Here is a 21,069-nt window from a genome sequence, read left to right as displayed (position 1 = left end):
CTTGCTATCTGGTCACCCTACTACTGGGACACCTGCATGAGACAGACCTTATCTCTGTGGCAGTCCCAGAAAGACACATCATCCACTCCACCCTGATTAACTACAATGCAAACTTCCCTACAAGGTCCTGTGCTGGACTCGAACCAGTAACGGAGTGGAAATAAAAGCCTGTTCTTTCTTTTACCCCTCTCCCATGCCACTGGGCTTAATTCTAACTCATCAGGAATTTCCCACATTACAGATGAGGCAGTGGGGCGAGTGGTGTAATTTTTAACACAGAATTCTGTCAGCGGTAAGGTGCTCATTTTATTTTAGAAAAAAATTAGTTCTATTTAGATGCCAAGTGAAGGCAAAACATGTGTTTTAAGGCACAACATATTTACAACGCACAAGTAACAGTCATCACACAGTGTCCCTGTGGCCTTGCCACCTGCATACAAACAACAAATGAAAACCCAAGACTAGGCAGAGGGAGCATAAGAACTCATTGGCCCTGCAGGCCCACCTTCTCTCCGCCCAGCCGTGTGCAATTACTCTCAGCTAGCCTGGGCAGTGACTCGCATGAACACAACTTTATACGCGTCCACCGAACCTTACTAAAACAGGAGAGTGTCTGAACTCCAGCGGCAATCACTTGTGAGATTTATCCATGTGACCAAGGCCACCCCCACTGGCTCAGTAGACTGCTGCCCAATCAGATGAACATTTAAAAGAGCCTTTTAAGCCAGCTTCTTCATGAACATCTTGGGTAGCGAGGTGTATCGGTGATGCAGGAGCTGCAGAGGGTAGGATCTGGGAGACTACAGGGAAGGTTCTTGCCATTCTTCAGTCAATAGTGACATTGTGGGGCACGGCGTGGTAGGGTTAGACAGACCTATGGTTCTTAAACTGACTTCTCTGGGACATTCTGAACTCACTGCAGGACCCAATCCACTTACACACCTTCAGGAAGGGATGGATGCTCAAAAGGAGGAAAGTAAAATTAGATCCTCTGTTGCTTGCTCATTTTAGAGCCTACTCCAATGGGGGGGGGGAACAGGGAGTGGTAGTTTTTAATTTGTTGCTGGGTAGGGGACATCAGTGAGATCCTGCTCTCTGTTTCCAGCAAAGGGGGGGCAGCCTCAGAAGGGATGTGGGGGTGGCTTGCTGTCCAGATCAGGGTACGGGCAAGGTGCATTGTGCTGATCAATCGACTGGTATGAGCTGCGATCCCGGCCCACGCTGAGGAAACCTGCATGGGGAGGAAGAGATGAAGCTTTCAGACAATGCCCGCTCAGGAAGTCACAAACTGAATGTGCAGTCCAGCACTGCATCACATGATTTGCACCCTTGCTTTCCTTGCACCTAAGGAATTTTGTGACACATGCTACTTGTAATTACGCTCATTCAAGTAAAAGCACTCTTCCTTCCGAGGACAATGAGCACTGGGGGCAGGAAGGACTCCCTCACCCAACCTCCTTGCTTAGCAAGGCACCATTTGCCAGTTGCATTACAGAGTTTTTCTGAAGCAGAAATGGTCAATGGGCAGGTGCAGGATAGCAGAAGGGACGGACCAGCGTGCTGCTGCAGTATGGCTAATTCTAGATACCTCGTTGTTGCCATTAGCTCTGAAAAATAAACACTGATGCCCCAAGGTCCTCTACAGTTACAACTGCGTGTCAGGTGTTTTAATAATGGTGTAGTACAATCACACTGTAAGTGGGTCCTCCAGTCCAACTAGATTTCTCATGAAGAAGTGGCCTAACACTCATGCAGCGAGACAGTTCCTGGAAGGAGTAGGGGTACCAGGAGCATGCATACAGTTGCACAGCTAGCTGGAGAAGGGTTGGTCCAAGGCAAAATAATTTTAATAGGGGGAGGTGAGGAGTTCTAGATCCTCATTCAGACCAAGCCAGGGCTGCTTTTCGTTCATTGAGAGGTACTGCTTTTGCAGCCATGAGTCAAATAGCCAGACCCACACTTACTCACAGTAGAAATGCTGCTGAAATAGTTTGTTTCGGGCTGTTTGCACAGTTTCCTGTGGGAGCCAGGGGAGACTGAACCTACGCTGCAATAAATGAATACAGGGGGCACCATGTCTGGCTGGTAGAAATGAGTGAAGAGCTGAACGCATGATTCACCCATCAGTCTCTCTTCCCAATATCTCTAAGGACCCAGTCACAAAGCAAAGTGTATCACACTTGGGCCCAGTCTTAAAATACAACTGTGCCCTGATTATGTTACGAACACGGTTTGCAGTGTGAAGCATCTTACAGAGCCTTGATGCAGCCTCATGGCGACGAGAGAGAGAGAGAGAGAAGCTTTTTGTCTATCTAGGCTGATCAACTGTCATGAGCTAGAAAATTATTTAAATCAATGCTAGTCACTGACACGTGTGACAGCCCCTGCTGAAAGCAGGCAGGGGGCTGGGGGAGCTGCCAAGCAACAGACGGTTATTCTGCATGAAACGAAACTAAGTAGTGACCAGGAAAATACATAAGTGGAACAATGGGGGATAGTTACACTGCAGTGGAACAGACCCGGTGGCACGAAGGTGCCACCGGGAAAAGCTAACAGAAAGGGGTGTTTGGTGAACGTGTTACCCTCGGATCAGTGACTCACACCTTGTACCGAAAGGCTGCAGTGAAGCCAGTTTGGGTGAGTGCAGGAAACTAAAGCTACAGTTTTTATCAAGTTCGGTCTAGTGACAGAGCTGCGTAAGGCTAGAGACGAGAGCCATGTGCAGGGCTCACTCTTGGGCTGGAAGGGACAGCCCCTAAAACCTAGAGAGGTGAAGGGAGCGGCACTCATTGCTCAGCGACACCAACTCTTCCTGCTGAAAGCAAGTAGATGGGAAGTCTGGGTTACAAGCACAGCAAGTAGCTGATGGATGTGGCTTGTGCCCAAGTGCCTGGCAAGACTGCTCAGAACCCACAGGGACTGGCACCTCTGCATTCCGCTTGCAGCTTCATGAACGGCGCGGCAGGAGAGAGACTGGCAGGCATCAAAGCCGTTCCCCATTACACTAGGTGGGATGAGACTGGAATCCGACAGCTGGCATCCCCAGGTGCCCAAGCTGATCCCAGCTTCTGGATTCTACAGTGCCCCCTTCCATGGGAGGCCTTATCCTCTGTAGTAGCGCAAAAGCAGCAAAGCAAGGACCTTCTAACACCTCTCCACTTTCCTACCAGCCAGGGAGTTCAGAGCCGGGGGCGGTGAAGTGGTACATTAGCCCAAGCCGCTCCCGAAGAGACGAGGGTGGAAAGCTGTTGTTCAAGAGGTTTTTAGGAGGCAAAAAGCAGGCTCCAAAGTGCATGGTACCCTCTGCAGGAAGTGTGGGGAGGGTAGCAGCAAGGCTACTGACTGGCACAGTCCAACAGGGCCGGAATTCACTTTGAAGCCTCCACTTGCAGGATGCCCCAAAAGAACAGCTCAGTGGGGATTTACAAGCCAGCGAGTTCAGACTCAGGGCTTGCCCCGTACACATTGAAGAAGGTCATTTCACAGCAGCTAACACCCTCTTTTCTCTGTGGAGGTCACTGAGGAATTGTCAACTAGAGACATGTTTCACCTATCCAGGACATTGAAGACATCAACTATTCCTCACAACACACATTACCCCCCTCCCCCCGTGAAGTAGGCATTAGCCCCATGTTTCAGAAGGGGAAACTGAGACACAGATTAAAACGATTTGCCCAAGGTGTCACAGCAAGGCTGGGATGAGAAGCCAGACTTTCATATCCATGCTCAGTTGTCTAGGCAATGCGACCTCATATGTAAGGCATCCAACCCCCACACCTTGCCCCCATTCTCTCAACAGGCCTTCATTTCTCCCTTCTCCTCCCTCCTTCTGCCCCAGTCACAGCCAGTGGGAACAGAACTGGTCGGTGAGGAAGAAAGACACAAAGGCTTCCGCCTGGCCACGGGACACACACAGCTAAGGGAGAAGGAAGAGGAGACAGGTAGCTCAGTTACGTCGAACAAGGGAGATAGCACTGGAGTCAATACCGTCACAGGTAAAGCGGCTGTCGGACGAGGACTCCAGGTCTGCAAGGGAAAAAAGGGAGAACATAAAAAACCCACAAAGCATGAGACAAACTGGGAGCACAAGAAGGCAAGAATACAGACTGGGCAAGAGAGAGACCCACAAGAACAGGCAGAATCCAGCTGTGCATATCCCAGACCGAGAGCAGACGTGAAGGATCCAGAAGGCAGGATAAGCCCAGACTGACAACAGGAAAGGGCAGACTACCTGGATGTGTGGCCTCTTACCTAGGTTGACGACATACTCTCCCCCACGCTCCCGGTACATCTGATAGACAAAGAGGCATGACAAGGGTTTGAGGAGGAGGCTGAAGATGGCCATGCCCGAACTGAAGCGTTCCAGGTCACTTAGAGAGCTATGCCGGGGATAGAAGAGGCTGATGTTAATGATGTCCAGGAGGATCGTGATCAACAGGCCAATCAGGAACTGGAAATCAGAAACACAAGGATATTGATTGGAAATTTGATTCACCACCAAGAGCCAAACAGCCCAAGCCAATGGAAATCAGAGTCTCAGGATGTAACGCATCTCCATCCTTGAAGATCTGCACTTGCCACCGGCTTTACTTTGCCTTACCTCCAGGCCAGCATGAAATTGTAACCATGGTGGCCTCTAGCATATGGAATTCACACCCCCTTGACAGGTGTCTCACCCCCTTCCTGCTAATTTCTTAACACCTTACACTTTTCCCTGTAAAAGATGGATTTTCCTAATAGGACGATTCTTGGTCTCATTTTACAATTCTTCCTCCTCACCTGTCTCAGACCTTTTTTCCTTCTTGTTTGTATTTTCCAGGGTGAGAGAGATTTATTTTTAAAACACATGTAGCACTTTGAGCTCGGGGGGGTGGGGAGCAGATCAGAGTCTTCGGTGGGACTCTTTGCCAAGTCAGGCTAGTTCCAAAAACCTAGCGTTGGTATGAAATGAGATTTGACATGTCTAAGGTGGACACACATTTCATATTTGTACTGCAGTAGCACTTAGCAGTTCAGGTGGTATTGGATTTAAAAGAATACCGTCTGTGAGGATTTCAATATTCCTCTAAAGTGGTTGTGGCCCTAACAGTAGCTTTGTGCTAGCACATGAGAGGCAAAGGGAAACTGAGTCGCTTCTCTGCATTGTCCAAAGCTGAGTGAAACGCTGAGAGTTAACATGTAGCATTAATGATCCATCCTAGTGCTTTTATACTGCCGCCCCTCACTGTGGTATCCAAGCCCAAGCACAGAGAATACATTACATTCTTTTAATTTGCAGATTCAATATTCTGTGTTAATAAAATACAAACATATATTACGTTAACCAGCTACTCGCTCTTTGCAGACATTCTGTAAAGATGTATCATAGATTCTAAGGCCAGATCATCTAGTCTGACCTGTGACATAACACAGGTCATAGAACTTACCCAGAATAATTCTGGTTTGAACTAGATTCTATCTTTTGGAAAAACATCCAGGCTTGATTTAAAAAAGGTCGCTAATGGAGAACTGGTAAACTGTTCCAATGGTTAATTCCCCTCACTGTTATAATGTACGCCTTATTTCCAGTCTAAATTTGTCTAGCTTCAGCTTCCAGCCATAGGATCTTGTTAGATCTTTGTCAGATAGACCGAAGAGCCCATTATCAAATATGTATTCCCTATGTAGCTACTTATAAACTTATCAAGTCATCTCTTAATTTTCTCTTGTTAAACAGTTCCTTGAGTCTATCGCCATAAGGCAGGTTTTCTAATCCTTTAAGCCTTCTCCTGGCTCCGATTTGAACCCTCTTCAATTTATTAGTCCTTCATGAACTGTGGACACCAGACTTATACAGCAGTAAAGTTAAGTATGTGTAATTCATCCCACAGACTTCAATAAGATCACTCACAATGCCTAAAGAGAAGTATGTGTGTAAGTTTTTGCAGGATTAGGGCCTAGTTAATTCAAAAAGTTAACAGTACTTTCCCTGTCCTACACCTGCCTAACTCCCCCTGCCAATTTTTGTGGCTTCACAATCAAATTTCCTATTTTAAAAAAACATTTATTTCCCTTATCATCTGAAAGGCCTATACAAATGGGAGGGAACAACAGGACAAACTGCATATCAAGGGGAAACACTGAAACTAACCAGACAAAATGCTGTCAAATACACAAAACTTAAAAAGGAGAACATATTCTCTCCAATATATTTTAGTTATAGTCATCTGAGGTCTTACTTCTACCAGTAGTAGGCAAGAAGTTGAGAGACAGATTTTTTTTAATTAGAACGTGTCCCTTTCAAAGAGGCAGTCCAATTTATTTCTACAAACACGCTGAACACTGTGGTTTGTTTTAAAGCGGTGCGGGTGGCGTTGGCGGCATCTTTTCTGTCGCGAGTTTAACACAATGCAAGGTTAAGGAGTTCCTCCAGTAAAGGCCACGAGTGCCCAGCACCCAGCGGATCCCATTAGGAACAATGGGTGCTGAGTACATTTGACCTTCAGGTAAGTGCCTAAACGAGAGCTGAGCTATTCTGAAAATCTGGCCGCTTGAGAGTCGGAAGTGCCCTTTTCAATTCCGAGCACAGTTGAAAAGTGGAATAGACGCTCAGGAATTTTTGCTACTCTCTCCTTAAAAGCAGGGACGTCTTCCCCACAACACCCTCTTACAGAGCCCGTTCAGGAAGGTGCCTGCCCCCAGACTTACCATGATTATTGCATCGATGGAATCCCTCTGAGCAATTGCCCAGACCCCCACAGCCAGGACGGTGAAGTTTCCCCACACGTAGGAGTTCGGAAGCTCCAAGCATCCCCTGGCGAACAAGGCACAAAAAAAACCATTCAGAACATGTCTGGCATGACGAGTGTGATCTTAACCATTGGAACTCAACCCCCTTAGATCTGTGTGTTGCAAGATTTCGATACAGAATGCTAGATCTGTTCCAGCAATATGCCGGGTTTTCCCCTGCACGTAAGACTCCGGGGTTATCCTCATAACTGATTCCAGCAATATGAAGAGATTACTTCCCCATCCCTAGAGCTCTGCATATATAGGAATTAGAGACTTTCTGGATCAACCATGGGTAAGAGCCAGGAATTACTACTACAAGATCTCCCCATTTGCTACTATAGGGTCTCTGCACCAACACCCGCAAGAAGCCGATTCCCCTGCAGTCTCAGTTAACCTTTCCCAGAGTTATATCTATCATCCCAACATCAGTTATGAGGCCAATTAAGCCCAAGCATTTACTACAGCACACGCACGCAATTCGCACAATCAAATCCCCTCCAAACAAAGGGTTAGGATTTTTTTCTTTAGGGTCTCTTGACGTTTGTTCAGAACACTGTTTCCAGTTGGCCTCCATTGCAGATATATATTTACCTCCACCCTGTTATGGAGATTTATTTACATCTAAAAATCTAATCACATAAGCACGCTTGGCAGAATTCATTTTTTTAATAATTTCAACAGCTAATATCAATGTTTATTTTTAAGCTTTTTTTAGTTTTATCCATTTAAATTCCCACAGTCGCAGGAATTTATGGAGGGAGTCGGACTAATGATTTAATGACAGAAGTTGAGATTCAAAAAGTTAAGCGGTATAACTGTTAAAACATAAATTGTCAATATCATACGTCAACATTTTAGCCTTCAATCAAACTCTAAAGTTCTCAAGCAGCCTTTTTCGTACTTTCCCTATGTGTAAATTTATATTTTCAATAGAAACATTTGTTCCTTAATTTGTGTGTGTACGGTGAAATCAATGTTTATTGACGTTTACGGATAAAAATCTAACGCTTCCAAGCCTACACAAAAATAAAAGTTACAGACAACAGTTAGGCTAATGGTTTGATTCAGGAGGTCTTCAGTTGAGACTGCAAGCCGCATGGGGCAGAGACCATCTCTTGCAAGGTGCGGGTACCGTACCTACTGCAACGGAGCCCAGACCTTGTTTGGTCCTGTCAGTTTCAGGGTAACTGCACCTGTATCCCCACCTTCATGGTCCACTCCAGGACTGCCCAGTCAGGTCACCAGCCATCACCTGTCTCTGGACAGAGAGCCTTGTCCCATTCCTTTCTGACTAGGGGATTTTAAGGCTGCCCAGCTCCCTGCCTTACCCTGTGATATCCTCAGCAAGCCAGATTGCCTAACCCCTGTGCATTGCTCCCTCCCCAAGGGCTATGAACAGTGTGTTGCCAGCACTTACAAGTTATCACACAGCTCTTTCAAACAAGCACATTTATTCTTAGGGTAAAAGCATCATAGAGAAAACAATAAACAGGCTTAAGCACACACGCAAAACATACCAGGAGTCACCCAGCAGTCTAATGGGGCCCTAGAGGAGGCCAATGTCTTTCCAGTCCTTCCGCAAGGGTGGGGGTCCCACCATGGACAGAAGGTTCTGTCCGTTTGCTGGATCAGAAGGAAGACCCCGAGACAGTTGAAACTCCGCCTTTTTATGCCAAAAGTCCTTTCTTGGTCTGTTGGTCTCTGAAAAATCCAGTTTGACCCAGTGTATACAAGCCTCCCTCTGGATGGTACTGCTCTGGAGGGGTTTACAAAGTAAGTGATTCACCATAATCGCCCCCTGCTGCTTTTGTTTCCTGGAGGAATGCTGGTAACCCTCCCCCTGGAATTGCGTACGATCTCTGGGCCACATGGATATATAAATAGGCTTGAAAAGGTTCGATTTGTATTGGTAAATGTTTATAAACATCGATTTCACTACACACGCGTACACACACACACCCCGACAAAAAATATTTCCATCAACGATAATCAAAACGTACAGCTAGGCAAAGGAAGAACAATGCTGCTTGAGAACTTACTCGAGTTTGATTTAAGGATATCGACTTTGTATATTTTGACATGCGACGTTGATAGCTTGTGTTTTAACAGTGATAAAGCTTTCTGAATTGCAATGTCTACCGCCATTGAATAATTATTACCGGACTCCCTTCATTGTCTGATATCCCCCGTAATTTCCCACAACTGTGGGCATTTAAACCGATAAAATCTAACCAAAAAAAAATGCTTCAAATAATCGACATTGCCCATTGAAATGATCAAATGATAAAAATTGAATTCTGCCAAGCCTATACATAAGCCATTCATAAATTTAATACAATGGGCCCCACAGAAACTCTCTGTGACAGGGACCTTTAAGCACTGCTGCAGTGTAAATCAAATAATTGACAGCTTCTTACATTCATTATGCACCTTTAATGCTGACGGATTCCAAAGTGCTTTAACAGCCCCACTCTCTCTCTCTCTCTCCTATACAGATAGTGTGATCTTCACCCATCACTGAAATGCAGCCACCTCCATGGGGAAATGACAGCTGTTTAGCAGCCCACAACAGCATGAAGGAAGTTTAGAACAAGAAGTGAAGGATATTATAGTCAATTAAAGCTACAAGGGTCATAGACAGGATGTAGTGCAGTATGCACTGCAAAACTCAGCTTTTTCCAGCAAGCCTCTTCCTAAGAAAGTGGCTGGTGGAACTGGCCCCAGCGATCTTGGTTTGCTTCTTCTTGAGTAGCATCTTAAATCTAAAAGGTGGCAGACTGGCAGGGAGTTCGGTTCAGCCATCCCAAGCAATCTTCTGCTACTTCATACTGATATAATTCGTATCCAGATACCACGACAAAGAATGCCTCAGAGATGCATTAATACACATGCAAGGGAATTTGGGCAGGACAGCTGAGTTAATCTTGCTTCTGCTAACCATGACAAGAGATTTTTTAAATGGCCCGAGGTGGTCAAGAAAGGAAGATTCCACAGTGAGGGACCAGCCCAAGAGACCTGGGTTCAAATCCCTGCTCTGCCGTGGACTCCCTGTGTGACCCTGGGCAAGTCATTAGCCTCTTGGTGCCTCAGTTCCCCACCCGTGAAATGAGGGCTAATAGCACTGCCCTACCTCACAGGGGGGTTATAAAGACTGGCAGGTATTCAGATATTACAGTGATGAGGGCCTATAATGGGGTATACTGGCCCTTTCAGAGTAGAGGGGGCCAGAAGACCCTGTTCCAAGAAGCTGGAATGAGCAAAGGCTCAGAAAAAGATCAAGAAGAGAGGACGCGATCCCAGGGAATTAGGAGTTTGATGGGAGGAAAAGGAACGGTGTCTTGGGGTTTAAGGGCCCGGGATTAGGAGCCCTGTAGTGTAGGATGGGTCAGGACTCCTCCCTCTTCCAGCCAATCAGGAGGAGCTTTCTTGAGGCAGGTAGTATATAAACAGCCTTCTTCCTCAATACAGGGGAGATGCTGGCAAGAGAAGGAAGCCACAACCAGAAGGCTAAACTCCAGGGAGAGACAGCAATGAGAGGTGAGTCTGCGAAGAGCCGGCTGTGGCAAGGGACAAGCTATGTGTGGATGGCGGAAGAGCCAGAGCTAAGTGTGAACCGTTGAATTGTGGTGATGGGACTCTACTGGTGGAACTGCTGGAGGTCATTAACGCAGCCCCAAGTGGAGGGCGGCAGGACTAAGAAAGAAAGGCTGTGGAGAGGTTAGGAGAGCAGAGCAGAGGGAGGCCACTGCATAGGGAACTCTAGCCACAAGGGACTGCTCAGGAGGTGGCAGCCCTCCTACAAGGCCGTGTAAGTAGGTAGGAGAAAGACAGGAAGCCCTGGGCCTGATTTCCACCTCATTCTCTTGAAGCCGACAGAGCAACACCGATTTACACCAGACGAGCGTTAAGTTCCGTGTGGTTTGTCATTTTTACCTTGTGTCTGAAAGACAGCACCCCCAGCGGCAAGGTACCCCCAGCACCACGCTGGAGCGCTAGCCAGGACCAAGACAGAGAGAAGAGTCATCAGCGAGTCATTCGGAGACACATTTCTTTGGCTTTTGCCTTATGCTGCCACCCAAACAGGACCCGGCTCCGCTTGTGAAAAAGGTCATGGGGCAGGGGCATGATTTAAGAGAGAAGCCACCCCAGGTTCACACCAACGCCACTATGCTGTGCTTATATTATAGTCAGGCAGAGAAGAATGCTGTGCGGAGAGTGCTCCCCCAACACCAAAACAGCAGTGTGACGTTATCGACATGAACTGTGACCGTATAGATCATTGTTGCAACCAAGATCCTATAGTTGCACCAAATCTTGTACAAAGGCGGTTAAGTAAGGTGTCTACAGAAAGATTGTAATTTGCTGGTTATGATTATGCTGTCTGTATGTGTGTATCATATTTGTATCTGAAGTTATGAATACTGGCTATGTACTTGTAGCTCAATGTGTTTTAATTCTAAGTAGCCTCAGTGAAGCATTTGGTCAGCTTCTTGAGAAAGAACTATTCTCAATAAGTGCCCAATCAAGAAACACTTAACTGACAATGGACTTTGGGAGACGCCAATCCATATCTGAGCTTTCCTGGGAACGTTCAAACTAACATGTAAACAATGGCATTGGCCTGTAAAAAGTTGACTCATTCATGGACATGTGACTTGCCCAGGTGGCTACAAACTCCATCTTGTTGCTGTGATTTTGCATAGAAGAACAAAGGGGTTTCCGCCCACAAGAGAGAGGGAATATAAAAGGCCCTGAAAGCCTCTCCATTTTGTCTTTAGCTGGCTCAAGAGATGGTCTCTCCACCCTAAAGAAATGCCTGAAAGAAACTGGAACAAGGGACAGTAACTACGGGGGTGTGAGTGATTGCTGGACCCAGGCCATAACCTACAATGTTGATCTCAAAAGGATTGGGCCCAGACTAGGAAGGAGTCCAGTCTGTGAAAGAAGTCTATTGGAACATAGCTAAGGGTGAGATTTCATCTGTAATCAGTTTCTGAAATGTATTAGGCTTAGACTTGCGTGTTTTGCTTTATTTTACTTGGTGACTTACTTTGTTCTATCTCTTATTACTTGGACCACTTAAATCCTACTTGTTATACTTAATAAAATCATGTCTGTTTAGTAATTAACCCAGAGTAAGTAATTAAAACCCAGGGGAGCAAACAGCTGGGCATATCTATCAGTGTTATAGGGGGCAGACAATTTATGAGTTTACCCTGTATAAACTTTATACAGAGTAAAACAGATGTATTTGGGGTTTAGAAAGACTGGGTACTGGGAAAGTCCCAGTTAACTGAGAAACGGGAGTGGAGGGAAGCCTTTTCTGGCAGAAGGATTTGTTCTCAGTGGGATCCCAGCACATCTAATGACAGTCTTGAGGGAGCTTCTGTGACCCAACCCATCACGAGCTGACTCTTGGTCCTCAAGAACCCCCTCTTCTCACCAGGTCCAAGCAGTATACAAATGACTCACCATGTCGTGAGCAGCCAGTGCACCAGAACGATTGCCTGCAGGAGAGCAGAGAGAAGACAGGTCAGACAGTCTGAGAAACAGGGGAGAACTGGCGTGAAATGGTACTTACTGGCTTCAAAGGGCAAGGAAAGCAAAGAGTGCCAGCCAGGCCACCAGTTCAAAGAGCTGGTTTGCAGCTGCAGAATGGACACTGCCATTTCCCTTGGCCTCTGCTGCTGGGCTTTTTTCGATCTGGTCGCAATTTGTTACTGTTCTTGCCTCTTTGAGCAGGTTATTCAGGGCCCAGTTAGGATTTTTAACTGGGTTATTGATTTTGGAACCAGAACACAGTTTGACTAGAAAGCCTGGCAATCTACACTTGATTAGCACATTTAAAACGCCACCAAATAGGTGTTCCCGCCCTGGGGCCCCAGCTCCCATTGCAAGGCCATTTTGTATCAGCCCTCAGCTGAAGTCCCTGCCTGCTGGCGCAGAGGGTTTAATACGCTTTCTCCCTTCCCCTCCTGCCATTCTGTTCAGCGGCGGCGCTCAGCCCCAGCGAAACCTTGCCAGGTCTGAAGACGGAAACTGTGACATTCAGCCTCCCAGATGCCTGCTAAAAAAATCCAGGGCCAATCCTGCAAGGTGCTGAATTCCCTCCACTCTCACTGAAGTCAATGGGAATAGAACAATCAGATCCCAACTCCTTGCATGGCAGTGACATTCCAGGCACTGTCACAATACAAATATTTACCTGAAGGGCTCTGACCATTGTGTTTAATTAGGCAAAAGGGAGAAGCTAGGGGCTTACAACAAAGCAAATGAGCAGCACAAGCATTCTCTTCCTGGTGGTTTTCTGTAACCAAGGAGGCACTCTTATTCTCCATGCATTGCAGGATATTTTCTCTCCATTTGTGTTTAATTTGATTTACAGCTGGGAAAGGTGCACTGGGCCTCCTCTGTGAACTTCCACCAACTGTTTTGAGCTTCGCTCTTTCTGACTGAACAGCAGCATGAACAATGACACACTGAACCTGCTGAGTCCAAACAATTTGTGCTCCGTTACTGCTCCCTAAGACACGTTTGGCCTGCAGAGAAATACAGGACGCATGTTCCATTGGTACAAGGTGTGGGTGGGACTCTCTCTAAAACATGAGGAGCCTTGATGTGGAACCACAGGGGAAAAAAATCAAAGATGCAATCAGTTAGCTCATATTGACTGCAACACTTGGTTCCAGATGGCCTTTCAAAGTTTTCAGTCACTAAAGATATCATATGAGAGAGGTGCTTCATGAAAAGTACATCAACCCCAACGCGCTTCATCATTTAGGGCCCCGTGGTAATACCTTTATTATGCAAAACAATCGTCCTATTGAAATCAGTGGAACTTCTCAACGCGTGTCAGTGGGTCTCTATCCAGCCCTTCCAGTCCACATGCATTACACTCAAATTTAGGAACGGAATGCCTAGATATTGTAGGGATTGGGCACAGAACTGTTCTTATCTCATTGCATTTACTGAGCCATCTAATATGTAGCGCATACACTAAAGTGTCATTCTTTGTTCACAGGAGCACCTAGAGGCCTCAAAGATCAGCCTTGTGCTAGACACCACATAAACACAATAAAGGACCATCCTTTCCTCAGAGAACAATTAAGAGACGGGACGGAAAAAGAAAGTCGTAGCATTACTACCTTACAAACGGAAGTACAGAGAGGTGAAGTGACTTGCCCACGGTGACTTGCCCATAGGCTGTGGCAGAGCTGGGAACTGAATCCAGGGTCATTATTTATCTGTATTACTATAGCACCTAAGAGCCCCAGTCAGGGATCAGGACTCCATGGTGCTAGGGGCTGTGCAAACACAGGACAAACTGACAGCTCTGAGACACTACTGGTCTCTTCTGGATCTCAGCACAGTGCCTCGGTCATAAGACCTCTCCTCCACTCTCTAGTTTAACACAAAGACTGTTGCTTTTAAAATTGGGAATAACCAATAAAGCTGCAACACAAACAAGCAAAAACCAGGAAATTCAAAATGAAGAGCGGCCCCTCATCCTTAACTTACCCCGTTCTGCCTAGATATCACAGCGTGTACGGCTTAAGATGCCATATTATAGATGCAATACCTTGGCATAGATGCAATACCTTGGCATAGCTGGAACTAAGCACTAACGCTGGGTAGGCTGGATTTTGTCACAACATCAAAAGCCATTTAAACAGATTTTTAATATTGATTTTTATTTCAGTTGTTCATGAAAAGCTACAAAATGCTGCTTCTCCCCCATTTCACCCTGGAGACCAAACGGAAGCTGCTAATCAGTAAAATACAGGATGTGCCTGTATAAAAAGGAGAAATGCAAATAGTATTTACTCAAGAGACTATCGCAATATCAGAGCAGTTCTTAATTATGGAAAATTTAATTGCACGTTACATACTCACTAGACCCCCTAAAGCCTCACCATTTAACATAATTAGGTAGCTTCTCCCCCCCTCCCCATAAAGCTGTCTGTTCCAATATTGCAGTTATTAAATGAGGAGGCATGCTTAGCCCCACAGATGAGGGAGGGAGGGTCAGAACCTTGCTATTCCAGGCCTGACAGTTTTAGGGGATTGGCAACGCGATATGGGGCCTTTTCCTTCCTGGTTACTAGGCTTGGCTGGTAGTGACAAGATATCCTTCTCTGACAGCTGTGAGGTTAGTTGTGGTCTCAGTCCAGTTCAGAGCGGCATCTTAAATCAATATGGTGCCAGAACTACACTTCTTCTAATGGTATCTTTGCCTATGCCAAATTACACAAGAGCAGGCCAGCTCTTACAGGGGTACGTGGGAAGGATTAATTCCCTTCTTTTTGCTCAAGGATTTAATCCCGGATGGTTGAAATTTCTTCTTCTAAGGAAACAAACTCCATTATTAAGCATCAGTCTAGAAGTAACAGAGACGTTAAAGGCAGAAAGGTTTTTGAATGAGCCCTTATACCCACGCTTCCCTTTAAAAGGCTTCCAGGCTGAACGGAAGGATGGTCGCTTGGTTAAAGACTCTAACTGGAAACTCAGGAGATCTGGGGTCAAAATCCCTAGCTCTGCCACCGATTGCCTGTGTGTGACCTTGGGCAAGTCACTCGATCAGGTCCCAACATGAGAAGTGGGGATAATATTTCCTTCCTCCCACCCTCGGTCTGTCTTGTCTATTTAGATGGTAAGCTCTTTGGGGCAGGGATTTCTCTCGTTATATATTTTTTCGGCTCCTGCCACAATAAGACCTTTAGGCGCTACTGTAATATGGTAAGGATCCACAACACAACAGGCAGGTTCAACAGAGACAACAAGGGTGAATAGATACAGGGAACTCTGGTCATCCTCCCACCAGAGTCTCGATGGATACACTAGAAGGGCAGCACCAGGGGGAAGCTCCTGCAGCACGTACTCTGAAGATAAACAGATATCAGTTTGTATTCCTGTCTCTCTGCTTGTTTTCATAAGTCACTTAGGGATGCTAGAACAATTTGTATACTGGAGATGCTAAGAGCCATTGAAGCGCACTGTAAACCCTGTATATAATGGAAACCACTTCAAGCCAGGGGGTGCTGCAGCACCCTCCACACCTCTAGTTCCAGGGCCAATGAAGTCACTTAAGGAAAAAAAGCCACCAAGATAATTCCCAGGGCCCTTGCTTCCCCAGGGGGCCTAGCGGAGCTAAACTTTAAAGAAACAAATTTAATTCAAAACAGCTTTCCCCCCTGTCCATTGTACAACAGATATTTAGTGCATGTTTTTTTTACTATCTTAATTAGATGTCCTTGTTTCTCACTATTATGCTTTGTGTTTGTGGTGCTCAGACAATAAAGTTAAGATTTTAAAAACATGGACTAGAGCAAGATCTTTCAAGTGTTACCCGGCACCAGAAATTCTCAAACAGCCCTGATTATCCATAGTAAAAGTCACCCAGAATTCAGTGTTCTAAAAACATCAGAATGTGCAAACTTCATGATCAGCGCTTGAAAACAGGATTTCCTTACTTGCCTCTAGCAAGTGAAAAAAGCTTTCCTTGCAGAGGGCAGTGGGAAGCCACGAATCAGTAAAATCTAAAAACTTTCATTTTAACACGCCACATAAAAGCGTCAAGACTTTATGGTTGTGAACCCAGCCTTCTGGATGCAAACTTAACCAGTGGTGTTTTCCCAAGGCTGCAGACTGACCGCTCCAGTGCTGGTCCTCCTAACTTCCTCAAGCTTCAGCCAAGTAAAATTAACAAGACTCTGGTTAATTTCACAGCTATTCATAACCCTGCAGACAGCAACAAAAATGACAAGATCCGTATCAATTTCATTCCTGCTACAACTTGGGCAAAACTATCAGAAGCTGAGGAAGGGCTTGAAGATATTTATGCAGAACAGGATACACCCCTCCCCCCCAAAAAAAACCAGAGGATAGGGAAAGAGAAACTAGTCTTCGACACCCCCTAACAGCCAGGGAGCTCCGAGGAGAAAGGCTCTGCTCTCTTACAGCAGTGAAAATGTGCGGAAGGCCTCAGATTCATCAGACAGCCAAGTCAAACACCAGTTCAAAGAGTCCCTGGGCAGAGTCCAAGGACTCACCCCCCCCCCCCCCCGAGGAATTCTAGCTTCCTCCCCTTTCCCAGCAGCTGGGATTTCTCCAAGAGGGATGAGCTTCTCACCAAGGTGTTGACTCTGATCCATATTGGGAGAGGCCACCCATGGGGATCTGTCTGGGGCCACNATGGGCATCTGTCTCTGGACACTAGCTATCCAGTAAAGGTTAAAAGCCCTGCAGATTAGAAACAATGCTCTACACATTTTAAAAAAAAAAACATAGCCATTTTCAGCTATACAGAAACTGTCAGGATATTTGGCTCACTTCCTAAAATGCTCTGGTCAACAGCAGCCAAGCCTATTCTGACTCTGAAAACTTGTGCAGAATTTTATCCTGGATCAAGTGTCGGCAGCTAGAAAACACGGTTAATTAACCAGTTGTCACTGCTGCAGTCTTCTTGCCTCCAGAACTTGCCCTGTAGTTAAAGGGAGCTTTGGGTACATCAGAAAAGCATAACAGGGTTAATAACTAACTGGGTTAATGTTGCAAGAAGGAAACTTAGTTATAAATACTCCCTCCTTCCTTGTAGGAAACGTGCATATTTTCTGATGATTGGCACAACAAGCCCCTGTCCTGGGTGGCACAAATACATAACAGGAATGTAACAGAATTTAAGGAACTTCTTTGCACTCTCTCCAAAGCCATTTGGCACATGCGCTGTTAGGACAGAGTCCTAACCCAGTTTCTCACCCCAGCACCACATCTGGCCTCCTAGCTTCTGGTGGGAACAGGTCAAATTAGAAGCACCACCAGTTGTAGTCAGGGGAGATTCTTGCAAAGGTTTGACGACAAAAACAGACTGAGCAAGAAAGCCAGCACCCATCCCCCAAGATCACAGATCCCTCCTGAGCCACAGAAAAATTTGCTCCTCTGAGGGGAGAATGAGTCATTATCTTTGATAAAACCTACGTCCAATGTCAGCGAGAGAGTGACAAGTCATGCTGCACTGTGTGAATGCAGCTCTCCTTGGAGGGCACAGCCAGGGGCATCTGTTTCCAGTGCAGCCTACAGCAGAGGGAGAATTTTGACCCTTGTTTGGGTAAATGCCTGGTCAAGAGTCATGGGACCTTTACAGGGAGATTGTCAAAATAAAAGCCACCCTCCTGTCTAAAGTGTCCTCATCTATGGGGTTAGAGGATAGTCCCTGGGGGCATGTCTACACTGCACTGTAAACCCGGGTCTGTGGGACCTGGACTTGTGGGTTTGGTATTTCCAAGCCAGGGTTTGAGCATCCACACTGCCCTGGAAACATGGGCTTAACAGCTACTGGCCGCAGGGGTCTCGCAGCCCTACTGTGCAACACAGACCTGCTGGCTTGGGTCTTCAGCTTGAGCTACGTCTACATTTAAAAAAATGACAAGAGTTTGGACCCAAGTTACAGGGTGACCCAGGCGCTGACCCACTTCCCTAGCAGCGTCCTTAGGAACAGGGGTCTTGAGTGCTTGGGGCCTGGAGTCAGACTGATTTGTGTGTGGACAGAATGCGGGGCGGGGGCAGGCGGGGTTGGGCTCAGGGCTGTGCAGCGGTACCCCTGGACTGCAGAGGCCAAGTGGGCTTAGTCCTTTCCCCCCCACCGCTCAGAGGGTGCCCTGTGCCCGTGGGACAGCCCCGCTGCCTCCCCCGTTGTTCGCGTAGGCTCAGGAGCAGGGGGAGGGTTACGCTAACCGGGTGCTCGGCGCTGCACGGAGACCCCCTGCACGCGCCTGGGAGCGGCGGGGGGGCTCAACCTCCGCAGCCTCCCGGGGGATCCATCGCCCGGCGCCACCCCCACGCGGCGCTGAGCCGCAGCCCCTCAGGTGTCCCCCCGCCCTGGTACCTTGAGGTTCACAGCGGGCACCTCCATGCTCGCGGGACGCCTGCCCCGGCCGCTTCCAAACTTTCCGCGGCCCCGCCCTGCACCCGTGACTGTGGGGGCAGCGCCTCACGTGGGGCCGGCGGGGAGGGGCCGGGCGCTGCTGGGCTGGCTCGGCACCGGGGGGAGCCCCGTGCCCTGCTCTGCCTGCAGCTGCGGCGGTCAGGGGCTCCCTGGGGCTAGACCCTGCCGGGGGCTGCACAGAGCCGCCGCCCAGCCCGAGATCGGTCACCCCACCCCTCAAGAGGGAGAATGAAACCCCCTCCCCAAGAGGGGAGGGACCCCGGCCAGAGGGGAGCAGGGAATGTGGGGCAATGACCCAGGGACCCCAGGTGGACAGAGTGGGGCTGGACAGAGGCAGTGGTGAGGCTGGGCAGTGGGGCTGGGGGCCTGGTTGCCCCAGGGGCTGTGGTAAGGGAGGATGCCACTGCCCACCAGCCCCGTGCACATCAGATGCTGTTCAATATTCCAAGGTGACCTTTAGGATCCAGGCAGGTAGCACCCCCACCCCCTGACATGCCGGTCTGTGCACTGCCCCTTCGCATGGCTGCGCCCGTCCCTCTTGGCTTGCAAATCAAACGTGACAGTGAAAGAGTTTTGCAGGTGCAAACGCTATTGTTTAAAAGCGAGCGGGCAAAAAAACATCCTGCCCGAGGCCAGACCCTCGTGGGGGCTCTTGGTGTGTATATTCCTAAAGGACCAGGGCCTTGCAAATGTCACTGCACATCCCTCCACTGCTGCCTGAGTTCTGAGGGCCCTAGCCGAAAGGGTGATAAATCCTTCTCCTGACCTAGAGAAATACCTCTTCTCCTCAGTGGCTAGCCTGCTTTAGGACTCAAGGACATGGAGTCTTGCTCTCTCTCTCTGCTTTAAAAAGTCCCAGCTGCTCCCCAAATTAATCTCAGTACAAGTTGAGGGTTTGCATACATTGGCTCAGTCAGTTGGTTTATGAAGGTAAATAGCAATATAATATAGAGCATCAATATAGCTAACCCAAGACTGTAGAACTGTAAACTGAGCCACCTGATATCACTAATCACGCTGGCTGAAAAAGAAGTAAAGCAAGTCCCCTGAATAGGATTCAAATCCTCTGAAAAGCAAGTGCCCAGAAGAGGCGTTTACCCTACAAGGAATTCCTACCCAGTGAGAGAGTACAGCTCCTGCTATATGACCCCATTGGCTTTCACGACAAAAGATACCCACTGACTTTACTTGCGTTTTGGATCAGTCCCTCTATGTATGTGGAGAGGCAAGTAGAAGAGACTCAGGTGATGGGATTAACTCAATGCAATGCAATGTGAAACCATAGGGCTGCCCAATCTGTAGCTCTTGGAACTGACTGCAAAATATCTACAGAAGGCTGGGAGAAGGAGACCAAGTCAGAATATGTGGCAAAGTGGCATCGATCATCACCGGAGTGTCGGATCAATACATAAATGGAAAACACCGATGGCGTGTTCATGCAGGGGACAGTGGGGCTGCACGGGCTTGTTTAAGATTTACTGCGTTTGATTGGTCAGGAGTTCACGTATGTAGGGAGAAGCCTTGTCTACACTAGAAAGTTTTAGCAGCAGAAGTGCTACGGACATTGCAATTTTGGCAGTGTGCATTCACATTGGGCTGCCTTTGCCAGTACAGCGTGTCCTCACAGAAACAGGCAGTATCGGCAAAAGACATGTGGCCCTGTGGTAGGATCCCAGTGACCCCCACGCTGCTCTCTAGTGCGCTAACTTGTGGAAATGTTTGCAGTGTATTATGGGGCTGTCGCCGTGTATTGTGGGATAGCCTCACCCCTCCCAGGGAATTGTGCAAGTCTGGGCACAAATTTCCAGAGATCTGTCCCGTTTCATAATCTTCTCTTTCCCTGTTTCTCCGTCTCATTAGCAGAAACCTAGATACCGCACTGATCAACGCAGCTGTCTTGTCCATTTCAAGGACAGGACAAGGGATACCGTAGCAGCCAGACATTCCGCAGGGATACTGAAGACAAGTGGAAGATACAGATGGAGGATGAAGCTGACCACCTGTTGCAGGCATTCACTGAGCGACGGCACACGGAGCGGCAGTTTTGGGTCCATACAACGAGCACCAAGTGGTGAGGCTGGATTGTGATACAAATCTGAGACCACCAGAAGTGGCTGCAGACCTTTCAGATGCAGAAGGCCACATTCCTGGAGCTGTGTGCTGAGCTCACCCCAGCCCTACAGCTACCAAGATGAGAGCTGCTCTGACAGTAGAGAAACAGGTGCCGATCACTATCTGGAAGTTTGCAACACCAGATTGCTATCCGTTGGTGGGCAGTCAGTTTGGTGTTGGAAAATCTGTGGTGGGGCAGTTTAGAGTTGTATCCTGCTCATGTGACCGGTCCTTCATCATGTCTC

The 21,069-nt window shown here is 47.5% G+C and overlaps 1 protein-coding gene across 6 annotated transcripts; it reads right to left on the bottom strand.

Annotated features, from left to right (window-relative positions):
• Positions 1-286: 286 nt before the first annotated feature.
• AGTRAP (angiotensin II receptor associated protein) lies at positions 287-18,798 on the bottom strand. 6 transcript variants are annotated; one of them, XM_034753439.1, is made up of 7 exons: positions 16,901-16,952; positions 16,391-16,509; positions 12,244-12,278; positions 10,705-10,763; positions 6,688-6,793; positions 4,252-4,450; positions 287-1,231 (listed from the first exon to the last, which is right to left on the bottom strand). In XM_034753439.1, the coding sequence occupies exons 1-7, from the start codon at positions 16,939-16,941 to the stop codon at positions 1,122-1,124; spliced, it is 669 nt and encodes a 222-aa protein (XP_034609330.1). In that variant the 5' UTR covers positions 16,942-16,952; the 3' UTR covers positions 287-1,121. The 6 variants fall into 6 exon arrangements, with proteins under 6 accessions (XP_034609330.1, XP_034609333.1, XP_034609331.1 ...); XM_034753442.1 differs by lacking the exons at positions 16,391-16,509; positions 16,901-16,952 and adding an exon at positions 17,746-17,791; XM_034753440.1 differs by lacking the exons at positions 16,391-16,509; positions 16,901-16,952 and adding an exon at positions 17,527-17,554.
• Between the last annotated feature and the right edge of the window lie 2,271 nt (positions 18,799-21,069).

This window comes from Trachemys scripta, chromosome 19 (genome assembly GCF_013100865.1).
Source record: "Trachemys scripta elegans isolate TJP31775 chromosome 19, CAS_Tse_1.0, whole genome shotgun sequence".
NCBI classification, from domain to species: Eukaryota; Metazoa; Chordata; order Testudines; family Emydidae; genus Trachemys; species Trachemys scripta.
The sequence above is the reverse complement of the archived record's forward strand: the minus strand, read 5'-3'. Positions and strand labels throughout refer to the sequence as shown.

What these genes read in the sequence shown, in the direction of transcription:
- AGTRAP (XM_034753439.1), bottom strand. Translation starts at nt 16,941, where the DNA reads ATGGGTGGCCTCTCCCAATATGGATCAGAGTCAACACCTTG. An exon ending in CACTGGCTGCTCACGACATG is followed by an intron (nt 10,764 to 12,243) that starts GTGAGTCATTTG and finishes GGTCCTGGCTAG; the next exon opens with CGCTCCAGCGTGGTGCTGGG. An exon ending in TGCTGTCTTTCAGACACAAG is followed by an intron (nt 6,794 to 10,704) that starts GTAAAAATGACA and finishes CTTGTTCGCCAG; the next exon opens with GGGATGCTTGGAGCTTCCGA.